Source organism: Capricornis sumatraensis, chromosome 1 (assembly GCF_032405125.1).
Source record: "Capricornis sumatraensis isolate serow.1 chromosome 1, serow.2, whole genome shotgun sequence".
In the NCBI taxonomy this organism is placed as follows: domain Eukaryota; kingdom Metazoa; phylum Chordata; class Mammalia; order Artiodactyla; family Bovidae; genus Capricornis; species Capricornis sumatraensis.
Window position 1 is genome coordinate 228,475,846 of NC_091069.1, and position 27,700 is coordinate 228,503,545.

Here is a 27,700-nt window from a genome sequence, read left to right on the forward strand (position 1 = left end):
ATGCTCCAGACTGTACCAGGAACAGCATACATCATAATCCATGTCCCCATATAAGGAGCAGGGCAGTGACTATCTTAGAAAGAATTCCATGTAAATCAAATTTAAAAAGTATTAATTCCTTAAGAGTTATACACCTGTACCTCCAAGATTTCACTTAAACTAAATTGTAGATATACCAAATTTTGCTCTCTGAGTATGTGTGTGTGTGTAGAAAATATTTTGATTTGGGAAAAATTCTGTTGACAAAAACATTAATATAAAACATGTTTGCCTTTTAAAGAGGACTAAATGCTGAACTATAAATTGCCCATTTGACCTGCTGCTTTACAGTTTAAAGTATTTCATGGCTTGAAAATATATTTCAAAAATATTCACTTGCCCTAAAATTTTTAGTGTTGCTCTATCAATGAACATCTGTGTTGATCACCTGACCACTTTGAAATTTAAAGTAATATTTACCCTTTTGGATATTGTCTTAATATTTTGATTAGAAAAGTATTTTAGAAAAACCTTATTTTACATGAGATTTATGTTAACATTTTTCAACCAATATTTTCAAATATTTGGTTTATTTTAATGCTTATTTTATTACTTTTTCAACAACAGGGATTTTTGCCGTCAGGATGAAAACTGTGAATATTACTTTAGTGTCGATGCAGATGTTGTTTTGACAAATCCAAGGGCTTTGAAAATTTTGATTGAACAAAACAGGTACTATATATGATTCAATGTTGATTTATTTTGAAAATTATAATTATTTTTTGCATCTATGTGGACATGCTGTAATTACTTATCTGTGTTTAGCAAACTGAGAAAACTCACAAGAGGTTATTTTCTACAACTTTCAATTCTAATAATTTGTATTTTTTAGAGAAGTCAAATAGAAAATAACCCAATGAAAATTTAGATGTATTATTTTACAATCACAAATGTAATGTTTATTACCTATATTTGGCCTATTTTTTTAAACTAGATGAAATTGTGATCTATCTGTAACATATGGAATTGCTTTATCTTCTAAAGATATTTTTAAAATAGAATTTCATAAAACTTCAGACCTAAAAAGTTATTACAAGCAGAGTTGGAAGTTCTTAGAATTTGAAAGAAATTTCACAGGTGCACATTACTCCACAGACTGATCTGTGATTTTATTTAGTCCTGAACTAATTATCATTAGGCAGTACCTGTTTTTATTTAGCCAAATTGAAGTGAGAAAATGGCACCATCTATACCAGCAATGGCAACCCACTCCAGTACTCTTGCCTGGAAAATCCCATGGATGGAGGACCCTGGTAGGCTGCAGTCCATGGGGTCGCGAAGAGTCGGACATGACTGAGTGACTTCACTTTTACTTATCAGTTTCATGCATTGGAGAAGGAAATGGCAACACACTCCAGTGTTCTTGCCTTGAGAATCCCAGGGATGGCGGAGTCTGGTGGGCTGCCATCTCTGGGGTTGCACATAGTTGGACACAACTGAAGTGACTTAGCAGCAGCAGCATGCCAGCTTATAGTGATTTAATCTTTATTTTATTTATTACTGCTAACACTAGTATTCAAAGTGAAAAAAAAAAGTGAAGGTGTTAGTCTCTCAGTCATGTCTGATTCTTCACAGCCCCATGGACTATATATAGCCTGCCAGGCTCCTCTGTCTATCGGATTCTCCAACTAAGAATACTGGAGTGGGTACCTATTCTCTTCTCCAAAGAATCTTCCTGACCAGAATTGAACTGGGTCTCCTGCACTGCAGGTGGATTCTTTACCATCTGAATCACCAGGGAAGCCCAGTAATAGTATTACTAGTATTACTATTTCCACTAATAACCCACCTTTAATGAGTGCTTAAGTGCCAGGTATTAATCTATGTATGTTCACAAATATTAACACAATAATTTTTCTTAACAAATAGAATGGTTAGCAGAGAAATGTTAAAATTGCTGTTTTGAATGTAAGATGTCTACTGTCCTCTATTAACCCATCCTATGTATAATTTGTCAATTTGAGAATTCATTTATTCAAAATCTAAGGCTGCTCAGTATTAATCTTAGAATTCTATACTCAAAAACACTGAGGCACACAGCAGATGGATTTTCACTTTCATTGTCTCGTTGCCCAGCTCTTTCAGGCAGCTAAGATTGTAATTAAGATTTCTTTCTATTAAGTGTTTGATCTTATTAGTTATCTTGAACTGTCATTCCTTCAGTTCAGTTCAGTTCAGTTTAGTCGCTCAGTCGTGTCCGACTCTCTGCAACCCCATGAATCGCAGCACGCCAGGCCTCCCTGGCCGTCACCAACTCCCGGAGTTCACTCAAACTCAAGTCCATCGAGTCGGCAATGCCATCCAGCCATCACATCCTCTGTTGTCCCCTTTTCCTCCTGTCCCCAATCCCTCCCAGCATCAGAGTCTTTTCCAATGAGTCAACTCTTCACATGAGGTGGTCAAAGTACTGGAGTTTCAGCTTGAGCATCATTCTCTCCAAAGAACATCCAGAGCTGATCTCCTTCAGAATGGACTGGTTGGATCTCCTTGCAGTCCAAGGGACTCTCGAGAGTCTTCTCCAACACCACAGTTCAAAAGCATCAATTCTTCGGTGCTTAGCTTTCTTCACAGTCCAACTCTCACATCCATACATGACCACTGGAAAAACCATAGCCTTGACTAGATGGACCTTTGTTGGCAAAGTAATGTCTCTGCTTGTGAATATGCTATCTAGGTTGGTCATAACTTTTCTTCCAAGGAGTAAGCGTCTTTTAATTTTATGGCTGCAGTCACCATCTGCAGTGATTTTGGAGCCCCCCAAAATAAAGTCTGCCACTGTTTCCCTATCTATTTCCCATGAAGTGATGGGACCAGATGCCATGATCTTCGTTTTCTGAATGTTGAGCTTTAAGCCAACTTTTTCACTCTCCTCCTTCACTTTCATCAAGAGGCTTCTTAGATCCTCTTCACTTTCTGCCATAAGGGTGGTGTCATCTGCATATCTGAGGTTATTGCTATTTCTCCTGGCAATCTTGATTCCAGCTTGTGCTTCTTCCAGCTCAGCGTTTCTCATGATGTACTCTGCATGTAAGTTAAATAAGCAGGGTGACAATATACAGTCTTGACGTACTCCTTTTCCTATTTAGAACGAGTCTGTTGTTCCATGTCCAGTTCTAACTGTTGCTTCTGATCATTCCTTAAATTAACATAATATGTAGATCCTAATTTATGTTTTTATTTCCAATGTTTTGGGTATTCCAGCAAAGCAGATTATAGATATATCTGGTTAACATTTTATTCTAATAGGAACCAGGAAAAATAAACTACAAACTTTTTAATAACGTGTATTTGTAGACTCTATGTTACTTTTACGTAGGTAAAGGAACGACACACCTGGTCTTCACAAGATTGGAGTGTTGTAAAATGGTTTTCTTGTGGAGATAGTTTGTCTATTACCTTCCTCTTGGAGGAACTGTGTGAGATTTTCTTCAAAATTGTCACACTACTATAATTTAGTTCATTTTTAAGTTAATTCTAGTGGAATTTCAGAATTTGTTACTTCCTTTGAAAAATGCTGATGCATTATAAATTAGATTTCTTTAAGAAGAAATCTGACATGTTTTGAATTTGTAACACATACTTGTCTCAAAGGGAATTCTTTCCTGGGAAATAGTGAAACAGTGCTATTCTATTTTGTTTTCTAAAGTAGTCAAAAACCAGAAAAATGTTCAATGTTGCCAGGGCTAGCACAACCCGTTATAAAAGTTAAAAAAAATATTGCAGCATTCTTTAAAGTAATTCAGGCAGGACTCAACTTTAGGAAAACTGGCCTGTTTACAAATATCTCAGCCCATCTTCATAAATTTTTTTATTCAACAAATATTTATGAGATACCTTAATGTACTAGGGACTGTTATGTCTGCCTAATAACAATGAAAGTATTTGATTTCATTGAATATAATTTTTGAAATATTTAAAATAAATGATTAAGGTAGTTATACTTTTATTGGATGTAAGTATGGTCCTTTTAAAAATTATTTTTATACTTTCATTCACATTTTCAATTACGTTTTCTTTTTTATTAGTCTTTTTACCAAGCATGATTGAAAATCAGCAATGTACTTGTTTAAGGAAAAGTGAAGGGAGGAAATTCCTCTCTATCTTATTTTAGGTTTTTGGACTAACTGCGTATGTGTTAAATAAAGTTTATTGTTTTCTGTGTCATGTTAAGCCCCAAACACATGATTTTGTGGCAGTTAAAAAGTGGATAATCACCTGAATTTGTCTCTCTCTCCTCAGGAAGATCATTGCTCCTCTTGTAACTCGTCATGGAAAACTGTGGTCCAACTTCTGGGGGGCCTTGAGTCCTGATGGATACTATGCTCGATCTGAAGATTATGTGGATATTGTTCAAGGGCATAGAGTGTAAGTTACTTGATTTGATCTTTTCATGTGAAATATCTTTATGTAAAGATAGGATTTTATAATGTTATATTGAGTTTTCAAACATTTTTTAATCTCTTTCCTTTATGTTAAATGGAAATGTGAAGACCCTGGAGACCACTTGTGATCCTGCAATACTAGTATAAAACTAATATTTTAAAAATTGTTCTTAATGTTGTAAATCTTCAAAAGCACACACTCTCAGTTGTGGTAAAGACTAAAAGATAGTGTATGATTACCATGGGTAGTCATCTTATAGTTGTTAGAAGAGTAATATTCTTTAAAGTTTGGAAAGGGAATTTCATTTAGCTAGTTTATTTAGTGGCCAGGATGAACGTTGTTTGATAGCTTATAAAATTTATAAATGAGTCAACAAAAACACCAACAACTAAACCTTCCATCATTTCCTTTCGAAGAATTTCTGTTTGATATAGCCGGTATTCTGCTTTAAAGAGAAGTTTCTTCTCCGTATGATTTCCATTTTCTAGAGTCTAAAAAGAATATACTTGCTAACAAGTATGTGCATTATTTATACTTATTTCAGACACAGAAGTTGATTTTTTTTTAAATTAAAGGATGATCACATTTGAATTAGCTTTTTGCTAAGGTTAAAACAGAGACGAATGCCATCCTTTTGTTCAAACAGCTGACTTGAACCAGAGTGACTGAGATATTAAGTGCTTTGCCTAATTTCTCAGATATATCAGCTCAATTAAAGAGGGTTAATGTTTAAAAAAAAACCATACAGTTTTTGTTGAAAAGTTGAGCTGTGAAGAGATGTTTTGCTTGTGAAAATTATAATAGGCATGAGAACAGTAATAGTTAATTTGAATGATACAAATGTGATAAAGTCTTTTGTTAGCTACAGTTAAGAAGCATGATAGCTGAGAAAATACTATTAAAATCATATTCTGTTGTTTCAAAGTACTTTAATAGTTTCTGGGATGATTTGTATAGACCATATGCCTAATGTTGTCTGTGGGTGTGGCAGAAATAAGGCTTCACAGAAATAGAAAACACTTATTTCATTTAAGCTGTTTTAGCTCAACTTCCTGTCATTGTCTAAAGGAAAAGAATAAAGTAGAGGCTTTTGATTTAGTTAATAGAAGAATGTACCTTATATATAAGAGATGCATGAAAGAATGACATCTTATAACATGTGTATGTGTGTGCGTGTGTGTGTGTGTGTATGAAACAGTCTACTCTTTACCATACCAATGATAAATTTATGAATTCAGTGGGCATACTATTTATTTTTGATTGAACATTTCCTCTGAAGCTCCTCTAGTAAGACAAAATGATAGTATATATATTGCTTTCAATCTCTGACTACGTTTCCTTGGTCAGGATTTTCCCTTTCTGTTCTGTGAAAGCAAAACATATCCCTTCAAGTGAAACTTCTGTTTTGTTGTTTTTAGAAAATGAGTCATGTTCAGAGTAAGCAGACAAGTGTGGGAAAGAAAGAAAGATGAAATAAACAGTGTCTTCCATCACTTGTGTACTTCAAGCTATGTTTATATCTTCCTTTTTCTACAGATAATTGAGATAGCTTAATGACAGGTTAAAGCATCTGCCTGCAATGCGGGAGACCCGGGTTCAATCCCTAGGTTGGGAAGATCCCCTGGAGAAGGAAATGGCAACCCACTCCAGTATTCCTGCCTGGAGAATGCCATGGAGAGAAGAGCCTGGCAGGCTACAGTCCATGGGGTTGCAAAGAGTTGGACACGACTGAACAACTTCACTTTCTTCTTTCTTTTCTTTCTAATGACTTTCAAAAGACTGAATTTTTAAGAGAATTTTAGGCTGTGTTCAGTGGTGTGCTGGTAAATACCTAATAACTGATTCTTGGGGTTGAAGATGCCCTGGTTTGTAGTTTTGCCCATCTTTGTCTTCTGAATACATCTACTATGGCTGATTTCAAGCTTCCAATGTGGTCACTGAGTGTAGACTTGGGAAGGGAAGCTCAATGCTCTGGGAAGCCAGTGTGAGCTGGATGTGATGTTTTTGCTATTGAAGTGCTTAATCATAAATGCCCATCAGGATATTGTACTCTAACTGATCAACAAAGTGAGGGATGACAGCTAAAATGCCAAACATATCAACTTTAAAATGAAGTTTATAGGGAGATAACTGATATAGCTCATAATCTGGGTTGGGAAGAATCCTCTGGAGAAGGGATGGGCTATCCACTCCAGTATTCTTGGACTTCCCTTGTGGCTCAGCTGGTAAAGAATCTGCCTGCAGTGCAGGAGGCCTAGGCTTGATCCCTGGGTTGGGAAGATCCCCTGGAGAAGGGAAAGGCTACCCACTGTGATAAGAGTGGAGAATTTCATGGACTGTACTGTCCATGGGGTCACAAAGAGCCGGACACGACTGAGTGACTTTCACTCACTCACTCATGTAGTGTTTACCAAATGCTCTCATGTATATGTGTGTGTACATATGTCAGATATCATGAAATGTGTTTGTATCTGTGTGTAACTTGACTCCATAGTTTACATATGCAAAATTTTAAACATACAAGGCATTTATTTTAAAACCATAAAAATAAAACTTTAAATATTTTGTATTTGTGGTATTTTGGAATGTCTTATCTTTACTTTCAGAGGGATATGGAACGTCCCATACATGGCTAATGTGTACTTAATTAAAGGAAAGACCCTCCGATCAGAGATGAATGAAAGGAACTATTTTGTTCGTGATAAACTGGATCCTGATATGGCTCTTTGCCGAAATGCTAGAGAAATGGTAGGGAATATGATGATGGCTTGCTTGAATGTCTCTGTAAGATGGCTTGCTTTACCAGTTGATGTGTCATTTGTTTTGATGCCCTTTTCTTTCTAATTTGTAAGTACTAGCCAATTTTTTTGGTTCTCCATTAAAATATTGGGAGCGATTATGGAGAATAATTTGCCTGTGCAACACCTGCAGAAACAACTGGAAAAAAGTTTGGCCTAGGCTAACTCACAGGCAACAATAAGATATTCAGTCGTAAGGATAGATTGGTTACAAATCAACTTTGCATTTTTAAGAATTTGTTTTTAATTTGAAATTCTATACTTAAAAATCTGACCTAATTAAACTTAATAGATGAAGCCTGGGTGAAAAGATGATTTACATATTTAAGAAAAACACACTCTTGTCCTAAAGTCAATATCCAATATTTCTCTGTCATTATTAATCTCATACTTTGAGAAAATAGGTTCCTTACACTAAACTGGGAGGATTAAAATATGTAGTCTGTTTATGTAAAAAATTGATACATCACTAGTCTATATTTTCATTATAAAACTTGAAGTGATTGTAGAAAATTGTTTTTCAAAATGTATAAGTGTGTCTTAAAACATACTTATATGGTTTTATGTTTTAGAAATGATTGGGTTATTTTATTCAAATTTGTATAAGCAAATATGTTTATGGAAAAATCAGGAAAGTTGGCAAGTACTTTTTTCTAGTCTAGTAAGGCATGTATTACTTGAATATGTTTGTTTTTCCTACAAACTTTTGTCCATTGTTGCACTGAATGTACTCAGTACTTGTGATTGTAATTTGTGCTCATGTTTGGCTAATTTGACTCAACAGCGCACCCTGGAATGGCCTCTCTTACACTTTTTTTTTTTTTTTCTTTGTCTAATGAAAACTCTGTTACTAAGGAATGAGCTTGGATTTATGTTTGACCAACAGAAAAACAAAAAAAGGGCTGGAGTTGTTTCTTTATGTGCACTGTAAGCTTTGCTTGTTCTGCATGTTGTCTGTGAAGGACATTTCAGAATGTCAGCTTTTTCTCAAGGGCTGCTATTTTTATTTACCTAAGAATACCCGAGAGAGTGGATGTGCAGGTCAACTTACCCAATCCTTCTCTTCATTTTAGACTTTACAAAGGGAAAAAGACTCCCCTACTCCGGAAACATTCCAAATGCTCAGCCCCCCAAAGGTGTTATTTTTATTTACTTTTATTTTTGTTTATTTACTTTAAATACTAGATACTGTATATTGCCTAAAGTAAAGTTTCTTTAAGAGTCTTCTTTTCATTTAGCTTGGTGTAAACTGTTGGTATTCACTCGTTCTGAATTTGTATATGTGAGCGTGTATTTTGTGTGTTGGGGGTAGGCATGTGTGATATTCAAGTCTTAGTTTTTTGGGCTGATTTGCATTTTATGGGTGACAGATGGAAAAGTTAAATACAAATCACTTTCACTAGTTTCTCCAGTTTTTTTTTTTTTTTTAAGGAGAGAAGAGGTAGGAGTATGTATAAAGTACATCCTGATTAAATGAGATTTGATTACTCTTCGCTAATTTTCTTTTTATTAATAACTAACTCTTTTACCATTAAAACAGGTACAAAAAGAAACAACCCTACCTTAATGGTGTTTGCCATATTTATTAGGTTTGGGGCAAGGACGAGAAACTGATTTTCTTTAGTTGCCTCTTAATGCAGGAGTACTTTCTGTGTTCAGTCTTTAAACATCAAAATATAAAAGTATGAAATAGACTGATAAAATATTGACATTTGAATTTTTGTTTAAAAATGTGATATCTGCTTTGAAAGGAAAAGAAGCCAAAAGAGGTACAATTAATTGCACTTTGGCATCTAAAAAATATTTCTGCTTTCAAACAGGAATTCTTTTTCCCTGATGTCTACATCTAGGACCAGTGAGAAAGGGACAAAAACAGTCCTTCTTCCTCTTCTTTTTTTCAGTTGAGTGTCAGTGCTATCAATTAGTTTTGTGTGGTGTCTGAATTCATAATTAATCAAATTCTACTTTTATTTTAAATTATGCATGTTTTATATGAAAAATAAAAATGCATGTTCCTGAATAAGAGATAAAAGTTGAAATTTATATCTCTTGTAAAATTTTTCCTGTGGTTAAACTTATTTTCTTATATTTTCCTTCAATATTATTAATACTATTATTTTTTGGCATAGGGTGTGTTTATGTACATTTCTAATAGACATGAATTTGGAAGACTATTATCAACTGCTAATTACAATATTTCCCATTTTAACAATGACCTCTGGCAGATTTTTGAAAATCCTGTGGTATGTATTTCATGCTCAACTTCATTTATTACTTATTTTTTGTAACTCTAAATGGATATAAATCAACTAGGTTAATAATACAGAAATACAGCAAGAGACTTTAAAGAAGTATTTTTAATTATGTAATCACAGACCTATTTATTGTATTTCTTGGCTAAGAACTTTCTTTTTAAAGGCATATTAAGTTTGAATAAGGGAATTATCAGTTTCTTTGATTTCTCCTAATATTTCTGTTATATGTATTTCAAGACACCAATAAATTTTCAATCTCAATTTCAGAAGAAAATGTTTATGAGTAGCTCATGTATGACAATATTACATTTTGACTTTCAGAAAGAAAATATAAGAACTTAGTTTGAGAAAATGCATTTTAAAATAAAGTAAAAATTCTGTGAATATACTCTAAAGATAGCTAGAGAAAACTGCAAAGTTGAATCAGCATATAGAGAAAATCTTAAGTTGAGGAAACTATGTCCAAAATTATTTCCTTTCTATAATTTTTGAATCATGCAAGAATTAATTCCTTTTTGTCTTAATTGGTTTTCTTTAGGCAAGATGGCACATTTATTGAAGGGAAAATACTCTCTAAAATCTATGCTTTTTTTCCTTGCTAGTAGTCAAGTTTTAAATTACAAAGACTCAGTCCACCTGATGAGAAATGTCTTTTACTTTGTAGAAGTGTTGACTTTGGGGAATAGTAAATTTAATGGTCTCTAAAACTCTATTGTTGGAAAAAGAATATCTTTTGACTTTTTTATTTGTCTTAAAAGTACTTCTGTTTCACTTTAGCAGCGTATCTCCATCTTTCACAGAAGTAGAATTGAAAGGGGCTCTTTTTTAAAATGTTGAGGATGGAATTACCTATTTTACTTTCGTACTAGAACTCTTGGTATTTTGAGAGATACAATTATTTGATTTCTTGGCTAATACTAGCTTCCTGAAAAAAATGTCCCAATTATATCCTGAAATGTAGATATTTGTGTGAGATTTTAAATCTTTGGAGAGTATGCAAAGAATATATCAGAAACTGGAACTGGTTTTCTTTCCATGGCTTTGTTCTAGTTTTGGTAAATTAACTTGACTGATATGTCTCATGAAGGATATCCCATAGCAAAGTATTTAATATTACCCCATTATCAGAACTACTAAGAAATTAATAAAGTCAGTTTATTCAATGATATTTGAAAACAGTCTAAAATAAAAAGTTAATATTAATGCTTTAATGTAAAATCTTAGAGTCTTGTTTCTTTAACTTCAAAAATCTATAATGATGCCAAGAAAGAATACTTAAAAATCTTTAAAGATTCTGAAAAAAAAAAGAAAAAAAAATCTTTAAAGATTCTGAAATGTTATGTATGATTATTTACTTTTAATTTCCCCCCAGATTTTGGAATCGGAGAACCAATTAAAGGTGATAATGAGTAATTTGATCCTTATAGTGACATACTATGTATAAATTAATTTTGTTAAAGAATTTGAAGATAATTTTGGTTCTTCCATATCTAAAAATATCTGAGTTACATATAAGCAGAGAAATGTAAAACTAAGAATGGCAAATAAATTATCAGGACCCTTTTTAAATGTGGCCTCAAAAGATATATTTCAGACAAATATTTTTTGAAACATATTTTGATTGAAATTATTTTGAGTCCTTAACCTCAATTTTTCCCTGCTGGCTTACTATTTGTACTTTGCAAAGAGAACACTAAGAATTTTGTTAAACAGTCTAAATATATTTAAGAAAAGATCATTATGGATATTGAACCTTATTTTAAAATATACCCTTTAAATATTGGGTTTTTAAGTAAAACACTTAACCCAGGAAAAAGATTCCTTAGTTGATATTGACAAAAATTGTGTCTTAGTGTGTGATTGGTGTGTCAGTGATTGGGTTAAGAGAAGATTCAGGTTCATGAGTTAATATGAAGAGGATCTATTTTTCAATACGTGGTCTTAAACCTTAATTTCAGTTAACTGAAAGTTATGATAATGTTAGTAACCCCATTGAGCATTCTTTGATACTAATCTAAAGCTAAAGTGAAAATACATTGAATATGTTTTAAAAAAATAAAAATTATTTTAGAGTAATTCACTATAAAAGTATATAAGCAAGGCCAAGTTGATTAATTTGCTAATTTCTACTAATGTTTGTTGCTAGAATTATTTTCCCTATCTTTCACTTTTAAAAACACATATTTGCCTACGCCTATGTATAACTGTCCTGGAGGAGGACATGGCACCCCAGTCCATTATCCTTACCTGGAGAATCCCCACGGACAGAGGAGCCTGGTGGGCTACAGTCGGACATGACTGAGGGACTAAGCACACACAACTCATGTATATCCATAGAATATAGCATACAAATATAGACACTATAAGATTACTCAGAATTTAAAATAGAGTTATAAATCTGCATAAATAAAAACGTTGCATTTCACAGAATGTTTTAAACATACAAAAAAATCAGGCAAAGTTTAGAAAACATAAACTCTAGTTTCTGAAAGTTTCTATTTTGTCTACTACACATAGTCATTTATAAATTGCTTGAGCAGTTTCTAAAGTGCATATACTTTATATTTTCCTTAAAAGTATTCGTGGAAAGGTTTTTGCTTTAATCTGAGCAATCATTTTTTTTTTTTTTTCTCCATAGGACTGGAAGGAAAAGTATATAAACCGAGATTATGCAAAGATTTTCACTGAAAATATAGTTGAACAGGTTTGTATTGGAAATTACTATGATATATAGAGCATTTTTGTTATACCTTCTAGTAGGGAATATTATTAACATAATACTCTCTAGCGGAGGATGTTGTGAAAGTAGAGAAACTGTCCTTTAGGTAAAGTTCATGTGACTTAATTACCAATTTTACAGCCTTGAAGGTCATATAGTTTAACATGTAGAAAAATGAAAATTAGCAATAATATTAAGGTCTTGCTATTTTTTTTAGCATACTCAAATGTCATAACCATTTCAGAAATAAATTTTTGACAGATCTCTGGTGTAAGCCTCTTTCAGTGAAATTTAATCTTTGGAGAAATTGGACTCCAAACATCACTTCTCAAAGAGGTTCCTTTCAAAAATGAGCTCTGTTTTAGATTAATGTTCCAAATTATTACTAATACCTTATTTCAGAGAATGTAAAGGGCCTTTAATTCTGAGATGCTGTTATTTTGCTCACTGTGAGAAAGGAAAAAAATTACTGCCAATTAAACTATGATGCACATTGAAAGAGCTATGTTAGATTTACTGAGGCAAAGGTGTTGTATGTCATAGGGCACTGTATACATAATAACATTTCATTTCAATGACAAATCATAATGTATCATTTAAAAAGATGTCTCAAAAGGCAGATTAACAAATGTAACACCAACTAAATGTGTATATGCATTTGCACACATACAGATGCATACATGCACACATGTTGAGAACAGAATCATATCTGACCAGATCCCTGTGTCTAGCAGCTATATCACAGTGGCTACCTAGCCAACTGTGAGTCTAAGAACACATCTTGATTTCATAGAGGTTAAAATGCAAAAAAATAGTCTTAGAAATTGTTTTTTAAAAATCTATTGTTTGTAACAGCAGTGTCAGTATTGTTGGGCAAACTTCTTAAAAAGACATCTAAGTGAGATAAATACTGAGTATTACTTTTGAAATGACATTTGTAAATAAAAAGACACAAAATGGTACTCTCTTAATGGTGGTGTCATGTTTTATACGTAGCCTTGTCCAGATGTTTTTTGGTTTCCTATATTTTCTGAAAAAGCCTGTGATGAATTGGTGGAAGAAATGGAGCATTATGGCCAGTGGTCTGGTGGGAAACATCATGTAAGTTGTCATTTTACATTAAGAACTAAAATGTATATGTGGGGCAAGGAGGAGTATTGGTATTTAGAGAAAGTGGAGTCCTAGACCTCAATGAAGGGGCTAGCCAAAGCTGTCAAGAGAACTATGTTTTTCATCTAATTCTGCCAATCGTTTTTTAACATTTAGTCTATCTGGGCCTCAATTTCATCTCCAGTTACACTGAGTGATCCTTCAGGGTCTGTGTCCTCTGACTGGGGATGGTAAGGTCATATAGGCCTATTGTGTGATATTGCTCTTCTCTAAGGCCATTTTTTTTTTTTTTTTCAATTCTCTGTGTTTTCACAATGAGGTATAGTGAAAATATCAGAACAAAGTTTATCTGGTTCACTGCCAAAGCTATTTTTTTGTGTGTAAACGTAGGAAGGAGGAATCTGTTTGAATGCCTTTGGTGTAATTCAGTATTGTATTTACATTCAAAGACTTGGGAGGAGGCATTACTGTTGGTGGTTCAATGTATTTCTTTTCCTCTGAGAACCCACAAATGCCAGCTTCTTTATAGTACTAAGGAATTTTAGTGGAATACTCTGGAATATTAATGCCTCTGCTCAAATATATACCCACCTACTCAGCTGATCAGGAAAGCAGAAGTTTGAAGTATGAGGAATAACTTGAAGTTGGCAGGTTGTAGGGAAATGAAAAGCAATCATGGAAGGAATTTGGGGGCCACAAGATAGAAGTGAGATTGGCAGGTAATGTTTATTTGCAGTGACAGGTAGTAATCCAAGGTGCAGACAAACAAAATCTATGCCCATCAAACAGCTAAGACTTCCTGAAGGGTCACTGTAAAACAAAAAACAAAAAATTCATTTTTAAGGGGACATGGAAAGGCTTTGGTGATCAATTGTATTTATTTTCTTGTTAGACTTCACATATCTGTTAAATAAATATGAAAGCACTCTACTTACTCTGTAATACTTTGTTTCATCACTGATACATTTGCAAAGCTGTGTTATCTAAGTTATTTTGATAGTCTTGCGGTTAAAGCAGATGGTACACCATAATTGAACTGTTATTTTTATTGTCTATTATGATCTTGTGGTTGAAAAAATTTCCAAGACAAAGTGAGTATGAATTGCACATGGACCACACTTTATGATGTCATGAATGCTCTTTCCAGGATAGCCGTATATCTGGTGGCTATGAAAATGTCCCAACTGATGATATCCACATGAAGCAAATTGGTCTGGAGAATGTATGGCTTCATTTTATCCGGGAGTTTATTGCACCGGTCACACTGAAAGTCTTTGCAGGCTATTATACTAAGGTAGTTATCCTCCCACCATGCTACCTACTCCTACCAGTTTTTACACAAATGTGCTATTTTATGTTTTTATTGATGAGCAAATCCATTAGTTTACTTTGCTTTTTTTAGGGATTTGCACTCTTGAATTTTGTAGTAAAATACTCCCCTGAAAGACAGCGCTCCCTTCGCCCTCATCATGATGCTTCTACATTTACCATCAACATTGCACTCAATAATGTGGGAGAAGATTTTCAGGTAATTATGGTTTTTCTATATTCAGTTCAGTTCAGTCACTCAGTCGTGTCCGACTCTTTGCGACCCCATGAATTGCAGCACGTATGAAATGGCCTTTGCCTTATCTTTTTTTTTTTTTTTAAGATTCTGCTTAGGTAGCATCATTTGAATTTTATCACTCATTAAAAATGAAATATAATAAGTTGATACATTTATTTCTCTATCCTTTTAGGGAGGTGGATGCAAATTTCTAAGGTACAATTGCTCTATTGAGTCACCAAGGAAAGGCTGGAGTTTCATGCATCCAGGGAGACTCACCCATCTGCATGAAGGACTTCCTGTTAAAAATGGAACAAGATACATCGCTGTGTCATTTATAGATCCCTAAGTTATTTTCTTTTCATTGAATTGAATTTTCTTTTGGAATGGATGACTGGCATGAACATGCCTTTGAAGTTGTCCTTGAGAAGATGAGAGGAATATTTAAATAACTTCCACAGAACAACTTCACTTTAGGCTAAACATTTGAAAAACTTTTCCTAAAAAAATTGTTTGATATTTCTAAATGTCTGCTCTGAGCCTTAAAACACAGATTGAAGAAGAGAAAGGAAAAAAATGTAAAAGCAATTATTTATTTCTATGCCTTATTGTCTCTGAAAATAATGACAATTTTCCGAATTTGTGTTTTAGTTGATTCAGGTACAGATGTACAAGTGACAAATGAGACTAATAATATTTTCTTATTAAAAGAGTGGGAAGAATTTTATTTATCAACATGTAGACAAAACGGATATAAATGAAAATTTCAAGTTTTGAAATGCAGGAAAACTGGAGTTCTAACTGAATTTGTATGCAACTAATTGCATAAGTACTTTCTTTGACCACCTATATTGGGACCTTTTTTGGTGGTTGTTGAAGGAATATGAGGAACAATATATAATACAGTGTTTTTCCTCAAGAAACTTAGCACAAAATACAACTGAAGTGCATATCCAGTGGAAAACGTTTTTGTTTAGATTGTTAGATTATTTTTTACATTTTCCTTAGAAATCAAGCCTTATGTTCCTTCAGATAAATTTTCCAAGGTGGATTAGATTAAGTAGATGTTAGATTTAGGAAAGCTTTCAAGTCTTTCTATTTCTTAAAAGTACATCAAGCATCAACTTAAGATCAGCAAGTGTCCTTAAGTCAAGACAGGGTCATTTTTAATTCTAGAAAATGAGGAAAAGGAAAATTTCATTGAGATTTAATAGTAACACATGACTTTTTTTTTTTTATAAAGCTCTAAGTACTTGAATTTTATATCAGGAAAATAAAGTTGGTGAGCCTTTGTTCTTCCCTTTTACCCTCTGTCTTCCTCCTAATTCTTTTTTTCAGGAGGGTGATTCACATTTTTCTCTTCACAGCATAGTCTCCATTTTATGCTTCTTATTGTTTTTATTACTTTTCTTTTATCCCACTTTCAAAAAATTCCCCAACACAATTTTGTGACTTGATTTTTTTCACCATTATTCTGAGTGAGGTTTAAATATTCTCATTGTAGCTACTGTTTTTAATTTAAAGGTTAAACTTGAAAAAAAGTTTTAAGTCATGGTGCCAAATTTCATTTTTCTAACACTGTGTGTTAGAAAATTATGAAAAATAAAATAATTTAAAATGATTCTGTTCTCTTTATTATTTGTCATTTATGTTTAGAAGATAATGATGGTGGAGTGGACTGAAAGAATATCTAGATAGAATAAGGTATGATTTTATTTTGCTAGATATGTTTACTGATATCTGAACTAAATGAACACTATTTATTGAATTTCCAATTGAATTGTAGTATCTTCAATTTCAGACAGACTAGGGATTTCATCTGATTTATTTCACAAGTGAGAAAATAGGCAAAACATTTGTTTATTATATATTTATTTATTCAGTGGTGTTTTTCAAGCCCCTACTATGGTCCAGGCACTGGCCCAGTCACTAAAAATGTGGTGAACAAGATGTTATAATTACTGAAAGATGGGTTTAGGAGATAAAGAGTTGTAATTCTACCTTGTTTCTGCAACCCACTCCAATATTCTTGCCTGGAGAATCCCATGGACAGAGGAGCCTGGTGGGCTACAGTCCACAGGGTCGCAGAGGGTCGGACACGACTGAGCGACTTCACTTCACTTTCACTTTCTGCTCTTTAGTAGCACTTCATATGCAATAATTTCTATTATCCATCAATTTGGTAGAAGACATACTTTATTATTTGTGAATTATACTATTGTACTTCAAGGATGCTTTTCTAAATATGTACTTCTATGTCATGGATACCAACCATTCAGAACAGACTTTGGTTATAAAAAAACAGTTCTACTAGTGCAAGCCAGCTTAATGTCCCTTGTGGTACACTTCACATGAAAGACATAAGTAGATCTGAATTCTTTATAGTTGTTGGTGGTGATTTATAGTAACTATTTTAATCTCACTCCATGTTTCCAGAATTTGGATGAAGGCAACCAACTGAGCATAGTTTCTACGTTCCCCCTCATCCAAGACTTCCTGAAATGATATGAAGTGTACTTTTAAAAAGAACATTTCGTGATTAGTGGAAGTTTGGCAAATGTCCATAAGTAGATCAAAAATTTGGAAGATGGAAGACAGGCAGGATTAGATGGATAGAGGAAGTGTAACTTGACACATGTTCAACTTTGGCAACCAATAATCTGCTCTCTTTCTGTGCGTTCAGTTTTTTTGTTTAATTCCATATATAAGTGAGAACACACTTATTTGTGTGATTTACTTCACTTACTACAATGCTCTTGAGCCTCTTCCAGGTTGTCACAAATGGCAGTATTTCTTTTTCATGGTTGAATTATATTCCTCCCCTTGCAAATGTGTGCACATGTGTGTGTGTGTATACACATCATATTTTTCATTTTCTTTAACCATCAATTAATAGACACTTTAGGTTGTTTCCATGTCTTTGCTGTTGTAGGTAATGCTGCAGTGAACATGGGAGTGCAAACAACTTTTGGGGGTAATGATTTTGTTTCCTTTTGATATAGTCTCAGAAGTGGAAGATCATATCAAGGCAATTCTTAATTTTTTGAGGAACTAAAATCTTTTACTGTAAAAATATATTTGTGTACTAATTTTTAATTTAAAGAAAGATAAAAACTGTATAAAGAAGGAAGCAATCCTATTTGTAATTTGAATAAAGGAAGTGTATTAATGTCAATAGTAAGTATTGGTGACTGTGGGTACGTGTATATTAGTCTGTGAGTGTGTGTGTGTGTGTGTGTGTATACATGTATTACTGAAGGGCTTTAAATGCTAATGTTGGCATTTCTTCTAATTCTTAACATGCATAGGAATCAATGTGAATATTTTCCCTTAGTATGGATACTTTAGTAATAGTCCAATATGTTAGTTTTCTTCCCTCTGCTTTATTTTTGAAAAATACTAGCACGTTACATTTACTGGTAACTTACCTAACAGATCAAGCACCTTTCTAGAGAATAAACATGGAAAACAGTTAACACATAAATTGAGTGATCCATGCTAATGACAGAATCTCTTCGCATATTCCTTCATTCCTGTTTTCTTGTCTGTCGAATATTTTTCTTAATTTAATTGCTTGCTAAGCCCTAAAGGCTATCTTGTATGACAGTTTTGGGGTCTGTCATTCATTGGAATACAGAGTGGTTCATGCAACAAATCCCTTCAAGTTGTGGGAAAGTCAAACAAAATTATCAGTAAAGAGTCAGTTTCAGTAAACACCTAGATACTGGGTGTTTTGGAAAATTGAAGTCTTCAAGACTTCATGAAAGCAGCCTTTGTTAAGCAACATTGTTTATCTGTGATGTTTCAGAATAGCAAGCTCCAGACTTCTTTTAGTATGAGTCTTTGTATAAAAAGCCATTGGAGAGAAACAGAGGGAAATACATAAAGCTCTTCAATGAAAGCAATGAATTTTGGATTACATTTAAAGAGAAATACACTAAGAAATAAGTAATGAAAGAGTAGAAAGCTATACACACAGTTCAGTTCAGTTGCTCAGTCATGTCCGATTCTTTGCAACTCCATGAATTGCAGCACACCAGGCCTCCCTGTCTATCACCAGCTCCCAGATGCAAAGTACTATATTGCTAAGTTATTCTAGTACAAAGAATCAGAAAATTGGAAAGATGGATATATACACTAGGGATATGTAGAATTTATAAATTTTAAATCATCCTGCAGTTTTCTTTTTAATTTTAAAGATTGTTTTTAATATTTTTGTTTTATTCTTAATAGATTGAAATAAATTAGAAAATATTCATTTGGAAAAGTAAGTTATTTGCTGATTTTTGACATGGTATTTATTTGGTAAATCAAGTAACAATGATTATTTTTACCATGCTATTCTAACTTGACTGAAAATGATTTAAAAATCTGATTACTTAAACTATTTTGAAAAATTAGAAAAGAATTTCTACCTATTTAACAATACAAAACAAGTTAACAACTTAAAGAACAGTTTTAACAAAATAAATGGAAAGCATCATGCATGCTATCAGTAATTCAAGGAAAATGTTCTTCCTTTCAAATTATCTTCATTCTAAAGTAAATATTAGATTGCAAAAGAGAATTAAGGGATGTAGAAGGAGAAAAAAAATCATGTAGATTTTAATAAGTAGTGAACTTCTCTGTGCTTAATTATAAAGTAATTTTATTTATTTATTGAAAGGAGCTCAGCTGGGTGCTCTGTGATGACCTATAGGTGGTGAGTGGGGTGGGAGGGAGGCTAAAGAAGGAGGGGATATATGTATGCATATAGATGATTCACATTGTTGTACAGCAGAAACTAATACAACTTTGTAAAATGATTTTAAAAATAGCTTTAAAAGACATTTTTCTTAACAGTGGTTTAAGTTCAGTAACTTTTCCATTAGGAATGTAGTCTGCAATGATAGAAAGAGTTCTTAAAGAAATCACATCATGATATAAACTCCTGCATCTACTCAGGAGAATTTTATATTTGACTGAGCTTCCCTGGTGGCTCAGACAGTAAAGAATCTACCTGCAATATGGAAGATCTGGGTTTGATCCCTGGGTTGGGGAGATCCCCTGGAGGAAGGCATGGCAACCCACTCTAGTATTCTTGCCTGGAGAATCACCATGGACAGAGGACCCTGGCGAGCTACAGTCCATGGGGTTGCAAAGAGTCGGACATGACTGAGTGGCTAAGCACACAGCACAACTTCCAGGTGAGAAATGGACAAATTAAAGCATAACTTTCTTCTATTGAGCATAAATGATTAGATAATTGAAAATTCATTTTAAAAATGAGATTATTAAATTTTGTTTTATTATTTTCACTTGTGTTTATATAAATATACATTTTACAAATCATGCTAAATTATGATTTCAGAGCCCCACCTTGTGGCCAATGTAGAAAACTAATAAGAGTCTGAGCTTTAAGCAAAAAGGAAAAGCCTTACATTTTTTTTCAAGTTCATGCTTTCATGATGTACTCTGCATATAAGTTAAATAAGCAGGGTTACAATATACAGCCTTGATGTACTCCTTTTCCTATTTGGAACCAGTCTGTTGTTCCATGTCCACTTCTAACTATCACTTCCTGACCTACATACAGGTTTCTCAGGGGGCAGGTCAGGTGGTCTGGTATTCCCATCTCTTTCTGAATTATTAACTTATATGCAGAGTACATCATGAGAAATGCTGGGCTGGAGGAAATACAAGCTGGAATCAAGATTGCCAGGAGAAATATCAATAACCTCAGATATGCAGATGACACCACCCTTGTGGCAGAAAGTGAAGAACTAAAGAGCCTCTTGATAAAAGTGAAAGAGGAGAGTGAAAAAGTTGGCTTAAAGCTTAACATTCAGAAAACTAAGATCATGGCATCCAATCCCATCACTTCATGACAAATAGATGGGGAAACAGTGGAAACAGTGTCAGACTTTATTTTTCTGGGCTCCAAAATCACTGCAGATGGTGATTCCAGCCATGAAATTAAAAGACGCTTGCTCCTTGGAAGGAAAGTTATGACCAACCTAGACAGCATATTAAAAAACAGAGACATACTTTGTCAACAAAGGTCCATCTAGTCAAGGCTATGGTTTTTCCTGTGGTCATGTATGGATGTGAGAGCTGTACTATAAAAGAAAGCGCTGAAGAGTTGATGCTTTTGAACTGTGGTGTTGGAGAAGACTCTTAAGAGCCCCTTGAACTGCAAGAAGATCCAACCAGTCCATCCTAAAAAAGATCAATCCTAGGTGTTCATTGGAAAGACTGATGTTGAAGCTGAAATTACAATATTTTGGCCACCTGATGAGAAGAGCTGACTCATTGGAAAAGACCCTTACGCTGGGAGAGATTGGGGGCTGGAGGAGAAGGGGACAACAGAGGATGAGATGGTTGGATGGCATCACTGACTCGATGCACATGAGTTTTGGTGAACTCCGGGAGTTGTTGATGGACAATGAGGCCTGACGTGCTGCGATTCATGGGTTTGTAAAAAGTCGGACGCGACTGAACTGAACTGAACATGCTTTCATATTTTTTCATGAAGGCTAATATAAATAAAAATGATATAAATTGTATGATTTCTTTCAGGAATCCCTCTCTTAGTTTGAAGATACAACACTATTTTAAATGGAGGAATTGGTACTCCATATTCTGAAATCAGGGATAGCTAGCAGATTCCCAGTTAGCACTGATGAAGTGCATTGTTTTCTATATTTTATCTACCTTAGAAACTGCTAATCTGTCTTCACTGGGTAATATGGACCATTGACCACATCGGTATAGAAATGATCAGACTCGATTACAACCAAAATAATAATTGGTTTTGAGTAGACAAAATAACTTCCATGACATTAGAAAATGAAGAGTTTAATTATGAAAACCAAATGTATTTTTAAAAGTTCCTTTGTGGCAGGGAAGGGTAAATCACATTTTTTTCCTCTCATAACCAGCACAGGGCTAGTAAAGTGCAGTGCTGAAGACAGCTTTCCTGTGGCACAATGATTGGGTGATTCAGACAAACTGTGAAAATCATTTCTGTTTTGGGTTTTGGGGATTAAGGAAGTTTGTTCCTGCTGAAGTTGCTGAAGGGAAATGTACTAGAGTAGTTCTAATTTGCTTAAACTCTCACTTATTCAGATGTTGCCCCTACACCTTTCTTGATCATCCCTCCCTCCTTTGATATGCCTTGCACCCTGGATCGGAGAAGGTGATGGCACCCACTCCAGTAACTCTTGCCTGGAAAATCCCATGGATGGAGGAGCCTGGTAGGCTGCAGTCCATGAGGTCACAAAGAGTTGGACACTGCTGAGCGACTTCACTTTCATTTTTCACTTTCATTCATTGGAGAAGGAAATGGCAACCCACTCCAGTGTTCTTGCCTGGAAAATCTCAGGGACTGGGGAGCCTGGTGGGCTGCCGTCTATGGGGTTGCACAGGGTCTGACATGACTGAAGTGACTTAGCAGCAGCAGCAGCACCCTGGTTGCTTGACTAAAGTCAGATGCTGCTGATATAACTCTAGAGTGACTTAATTGACTTTCATATTGTCCTAAGAGCGCTTTCCTTTTGGTCTTCTGTGAGCCAAGAGGAGAGGAAATTTAAAAGTATGTGTATTTTTGAAACCTAAATGATTTGGGTTTCTATGATATCAAGTTCCAAAAATGGTCCTCAATGACCCACCCCAAGATTCATCCATCTGCATGGTTCCTTCTCACCTTGAACCTGGGTGGGCCGTCTGTAACCAATGGAGTGCAGTAGAACGTACTCTGCATAACTTCCAAGCTGAGTCATGCAGGACCCCGTGGCTTTGATTTCTTGGAACATTCATTCCTAGGCTCTCCTTTTGGAATCCAGGTGCCATTCTGTGGAAAGTCCATGCCACGTACAAGCACTCCAATAGTGAAAACTCAATTCCATCATCATTTGGCACTGAGTGAATTATTTGGACATCCAGCTCAATTGAACCTTCAGATGACTGTTGTCCTCATAGTTGACTTTTGCCTGCAACCACATGTGAGTCCCCAAGCAAGAACCACCCAGCTGACCCCAGTTAACCTACAGAGCCTCAAGAGACAAAGATAACATTGTTTTGAGTCACTAGGTTCTGCATAGTTTACTACACAGCAATTGATACTGAACAGGGATAATTGCTTATACTTCCTCTCTAATTGGAACTGTTTTCCTGAGTACTTAACATACTGAATTACTTATTTCATTTTCCTCAATAAGGCCATAAGCTTCTTTTGTTTTTGTTTTTGTTTATAATTTTATTTATTTATTTTTGGTTATGCTAGGTCTCCTTTGCTGCATGGGCTTTTCTCTAGTTGCAGCAAGCAGGGGCTACTCTCTAGTCGCAGGGTGTGGGCTTCTGAATTTGGTGGCTCTTCCTGTTGTTGAGCACTGACTGTAGGGCATCCAGGCTTCAGTAGTTTCAGCTCCTGGGCTCTAGAGCACAGGCTCAACAATTGTGGTGCATGGGCTTAGCTGCGCCATGGCATGTGGGATCTACCTGGACCAGGGATCAAACCTGTGTCTCCTACCTTGGCAGGCAGATTCTTTACTACTGAGCCACCAGGAAAGCCCAGTCATAAGCTTCTGACAAGGGACTGGTCCTTATCCAGTCTTTTCAGTTTTAGAACTTAGCTTGTAGCCTAGCATACAATAGGTACTTGTATGTATGAATGAGTAATTGGGAGTTGGTTTTATGTCTGAAATTTTGTATTTGAATCAAAATGATCCCTGAAGGAAATAGGAGTTTTCAATTTAACAGGCCCAAAATAAAAAATAAATCTGTGTTCTTTGGCTCTGATATATGAGGTAAAGACAAGAAAGACTGTACACTCTGTTCCTGAACAAAAGAATATGTAGGTAGCCCCAAGTTGGACAGAGTAATGTACAAAGTACTAAGATATTATAAAAAGAAACCCATACCTCTGTTATCCTCAACATCCTGGCGAAAGGATGGAGATAGGGAGTGGTCAGTTTATGAGCAACCTGCTTGGCGGCCATATGTTGTATTAGCCTTTCAGTAAGTATTTTGAATTGAATGAATTTGGTTTTATACATCTTAAAACCATTTTTAATAAAATGCAAAAGCGTTATATCTATATACTGACTCATGCTTGTGTTCAGTCGCTCAGTTGTTTCCAACTCTTTTGCAACCTCCTGGACTATAGCCAACCAGTCCCCTCTGTCCTTGGAATTTTCCAGGCAAAAATACTGGAGTGGGTTGCCATTTCCTACTCCAGGATATACTGACTAAAAACCCTCTATTTTGTCATCACACTTTAAGAAATTGTTCTAAAGTAGAAATATGTGAAAACAGTGAATTTCCAAATGCCAAGGAGAGTGTGTGCTTGAGGTGTATTTTCACTGAAACTAATGTTGTTACCATAGTTACAGATTGCATTGCTCACTGGGTGTGGCTTGTTCAACACCATTTTAACATCTATTCAGTATTGTGCTAGAAATGTGATCAATAATGTAATTAATTAAAACTTTATAATTTCAAAAATATGGGCCTGTATGAATTTATTCAAAAACAGAATTGTTTTGAAGAGCTGTAATGTGGATAATGTCAGAAAGAAAAAACAGAATTTGGAAACTTCTTGACTGCATGTCAGTAATAGTTTGAATAAAACAGACTTGGGGAAAAGTATTTTTATACAAATAAGGAGTATATATTTTGAACTGTTTAAAATTGGTAAAGGATCTGGCAGATCTGAGATGTTTAAAGGGCAACAAACAGTGAAATCAAGTGTGTAAAATGATAAAGACGTGGGAGAAAACAGTGAGATCAAGGAGTTATAATGACTAATTGTAGTTCAAAAGGAGGATACGAAAAATGAACATTAAGCCCCATCTAACTTTGTTGATTACAAAGGTTATAACTTCTAATTTGGGACATTTGTTTTGATCTTAAAATTTCAGATTATATTTTGGGGGGAAGCATATTGTATGTACTGTTTTTCAAACAGTTTCAACCTTTAGCAGACTTGCTTGCAAATATTTATTCCAGTGTTTTTTTTTTTTTTTTTTTTGAGGTCTAAAATGAGGACAGAACAAGATGTGCAGAATGAGAGCTTGTCTATGTGACATGATTAATTGGAGAGCTCAGATGCTTGTAGCCCAGAATATAAATCCTCAGTGATGGTTTACATTTGTGATGGTTACTCTTACTTTTCCGTGAATATCCATGTGCTTCCCAGATTTTCCACCCACTCATGGTTAGGTGGGGTCTTATGACTGTTTTTGGACACTGGCCTATGAGCAGAAGTGATGTGGATCACTTCCAAGGCCCAAATCTTTAAAAGCCCATTGTAATGACCCTTGAAGCATATATACTAAGGTGTCTGGATCCTGAGTCACTATTTGGAAGGGAATCTCCATTAAGAAGTGTCAGGTCCACAACAGAAAGGTATGAGAAAGAAATAAGGTTTACATGTCAAACCACGCTGTAAAGCAATTTAAAAAAAATCCTGTGATAATAATAGAAAATAATATTTTAAAAAGAATGTCTGTAAATACATTTATGTATAACCAAATCACTTTGCTGTATAACAGGAATTACCAACATTGTAAATCAACTATACTTCAATTAAAAAAAAACCCACTTAGTTTTCAAGGCTTGCAAGATGGCTTATTTTTACCTAATATACCAATCATATGTTTAAGGAAAAGATATATATTTGAAGAGATAGATTTAGTTATGTATTGATTTTAAAATAATTAAAACCTAGGGTTATTTTAGGGTTTAGGGATTTAATTTGTATCATCTAACAATAGAATGTGATCATGGCCACTCTGAGAGATAGTGAGGGACAGCGAAGCCTGGTATGCTGCAGTCCCTGGCGTTGTAGAGTAGGACATGACTTGGTGTCTATGATGGGCTCTTAACAACAAACAATAGAATCTCCAGGTTGGAGTGGTCTTAAACGCTAGGTAGTCCAGTCTCTTTCCTGTTATCACCCTAGGCAAATCCCTTTCAAGTTTCCCTGGTTGATGATCATCCAGAATGTACTTGAAAACTTCATTTAGTGATTGTTTACTAGGTGTCTCTTATATGCCTGTACCTGATACAATATAATATCATTGTATCTGATGTTATAGATTTGATTTAGATTTATAGATACAATTTACCACCCTTGCATTGGAATCCACTGTTGGCCAAGTTATTGAATCTTGACACAGACACAGCAAAGCATTTGTTAATAGTCTGAATTGTCTCTTGTAACTTCCCCTTAAAGCATATATTTGTACATTTGAAAATTATGTGGAAAAAAATGAATGCCTTTTAATATGGGCTTCTGTTTCACATATTTAATAGCAGTAATCACAACTGTTTTCTCTTACCTTTCCACCCCCTATTATCTTTCCCACACTTAACATGTTGCATTTTTACCTAATCCTTTGTATTGGAAGACAAAAATAAACAATTTCTCCTGAGGGCATACTAGATTCAGAGAATCGACCAGTGCTAAGATGGTCAAGTTAGATTTGGTGCAACCACATAAAGAAGGGACATCTCACGAGTATAGACAACTTTGATTCCAGACAGTAGTCTGAGTTCCCTCAGTCTTTTGTTTCTTCACTTCCCAAAGCACAGTCTCAGTTTGAGAAATTTCAAGAAGCTTCAAGATGTTATCTCAGGATATTTGTACAATGGGAAATAAAAGGTCACATAGCCTAGCCTCCTTCCCATGGTCAGGATAGATCACTAGACCTCTGATTGAGGGTTTGCATATTGCTCATCCATGGTTGAAAAGATCTTGTTTAGTCACTAAGTTGTGTCCGACTCTTTGAGACCCCATGGACTGTACAGGCCCCTCTGTTCATGGGATTTCCCAGGTGGGAATACTGGAGTGGGTTGTTATCCCCTCCAGGGGATCTTCCCAACTGAGGGATAGAACCTGCATCTCCTGCATTGGCAGGCGGGTTCTTTACCACTGAGCCATCTGGGAAGTCTAAAGATCTTGTTGGCAAAATGGTTTTCCTTCTATTGTGCTGTCAACTGTCCTCATAACTTCTTCCTATTTGCTCTTGTTCTGCTTGCTAAAGGAACACAGACTAAGTTGAATGCTCTTTTTGTGTGTTCGCAGTGCAAATGGATTACAGTTTTCCTAAATGCTTTCCAAGATAAGCATTTCAGGTTTTTCACAATCATCTCAGCATCTGTCATCTGTGACTCCCTTCTCTCTCCTTCGTCAACATTACACTTGACAGTGTGTCCGTGGAAACCTGATTCTGATTTCCCCTTTGGTCTGGTCCCTGTATTTCTAGATAGAAAGCCTAAGATTTTATCATCTTTGATGGGGGTCATACCACAATGACTTAAAAGAAAACACCAGATTAGTGTTTTTCAACTTAGGCTGCACATTAAAATCACCTGGGGCAGCATGTTAAAAATGCTGACACTAATATCTTCACTCAGACCAAAAAAAACTAGAATCTCTAGGGGTAAGGTCCAAGTAGAGGGTTTTTTTTTTTTTTTAAGTGCTTCAGTGATTTTGAATGTATACTAATGAGTTTTGATCTTGAAGATTCTCTCAACCTATATGTAAATACAGTTTTTTATTTGAATGCAAAACTTTTGCTCTGTATCAGTCTAATCATCTTTAATAATAGGAGTCCTAGAATTTCCAAGTGCAATTTTGTGAGGTCAATCTTCAACAATCTTTCACAAAGCTAGAACATTAAAATTATTAAACTGTTCATAAAATGTTTAGAAAAGTTTAAAAAGGAATTTTAAAAAGTATAAAGATTAATTTCAGTTTAATATTTCTTATATTGTTGGGTTTATGCATAACATCATCATGCATGTGTTGTATAATTATGGTATGTAGAAGCAACCTACCACCATATTATGAATAAACTTGTATGGT

At 34.8% G+C, this 27,700-nt stretch overlaps 1 protein-coding gene across 3 annotated transcripts in view; it reads left to right on the forward strand.

Moving 5' to 3' along the window:
• The window catches only part of PLOD2 (procollagen-lysine,2-oxoglutarate 5-dioxygenase 2), a 119,049-nt gene extending 102,656 nt beyond the window's left edge, over window positions 1–16,393 (forward strand). Inside the window, exons 11-20 of one of the 3 annotated variants that reach the window (XM_068988831.1) lie at window positions 607–711; window positions 4,279–4,404; window positions 7,029–7,170; window positions 8,294–8,356; window positions 9,350–9,463; window positions 12,114–12,179; window positions 13,191–13,295; window positions 14,452–14,598; window positions 14,707–14,832; window positions 15,044–16,393. In XM_068988831.1, the coding sequence (XP_068844932.1) occupies window positions 607–711; window positions 4,279–4,404; window positions 7,029–7,170; window positions 8,294–8,356; window positions 9,350–9,463; window positions 12,114–12,179; window positions 13,191–13,295; window positions 14,452–14,598; window positions 14,707–14,832; window positions 15,044–15,199 (1,150 nt within the window). In that variant the 3' untranslated portion in view covers window positions 15,200–16,393. Of the gene's footprint in view, window positions 1–606; window positions 712–4,278; window positions 4,405–7,028; window positions 7,171–8,293; window positions 8,357–9,349; window positions 9,464–12,113; window positions 12,180–13,190; window positions 13,296–14,451; window positions 14,602–14,706; window positions 14,833–15,043 lie in introns of all 3 variants that reach the window. The other 2 variants (XM_068988844.1, XM_068988837.1) reach the window with 2 other exon arrangements.
• The last annotated feature ends 11,307 nt before the right edge of the window (window positions 16,394–27,700 follow it).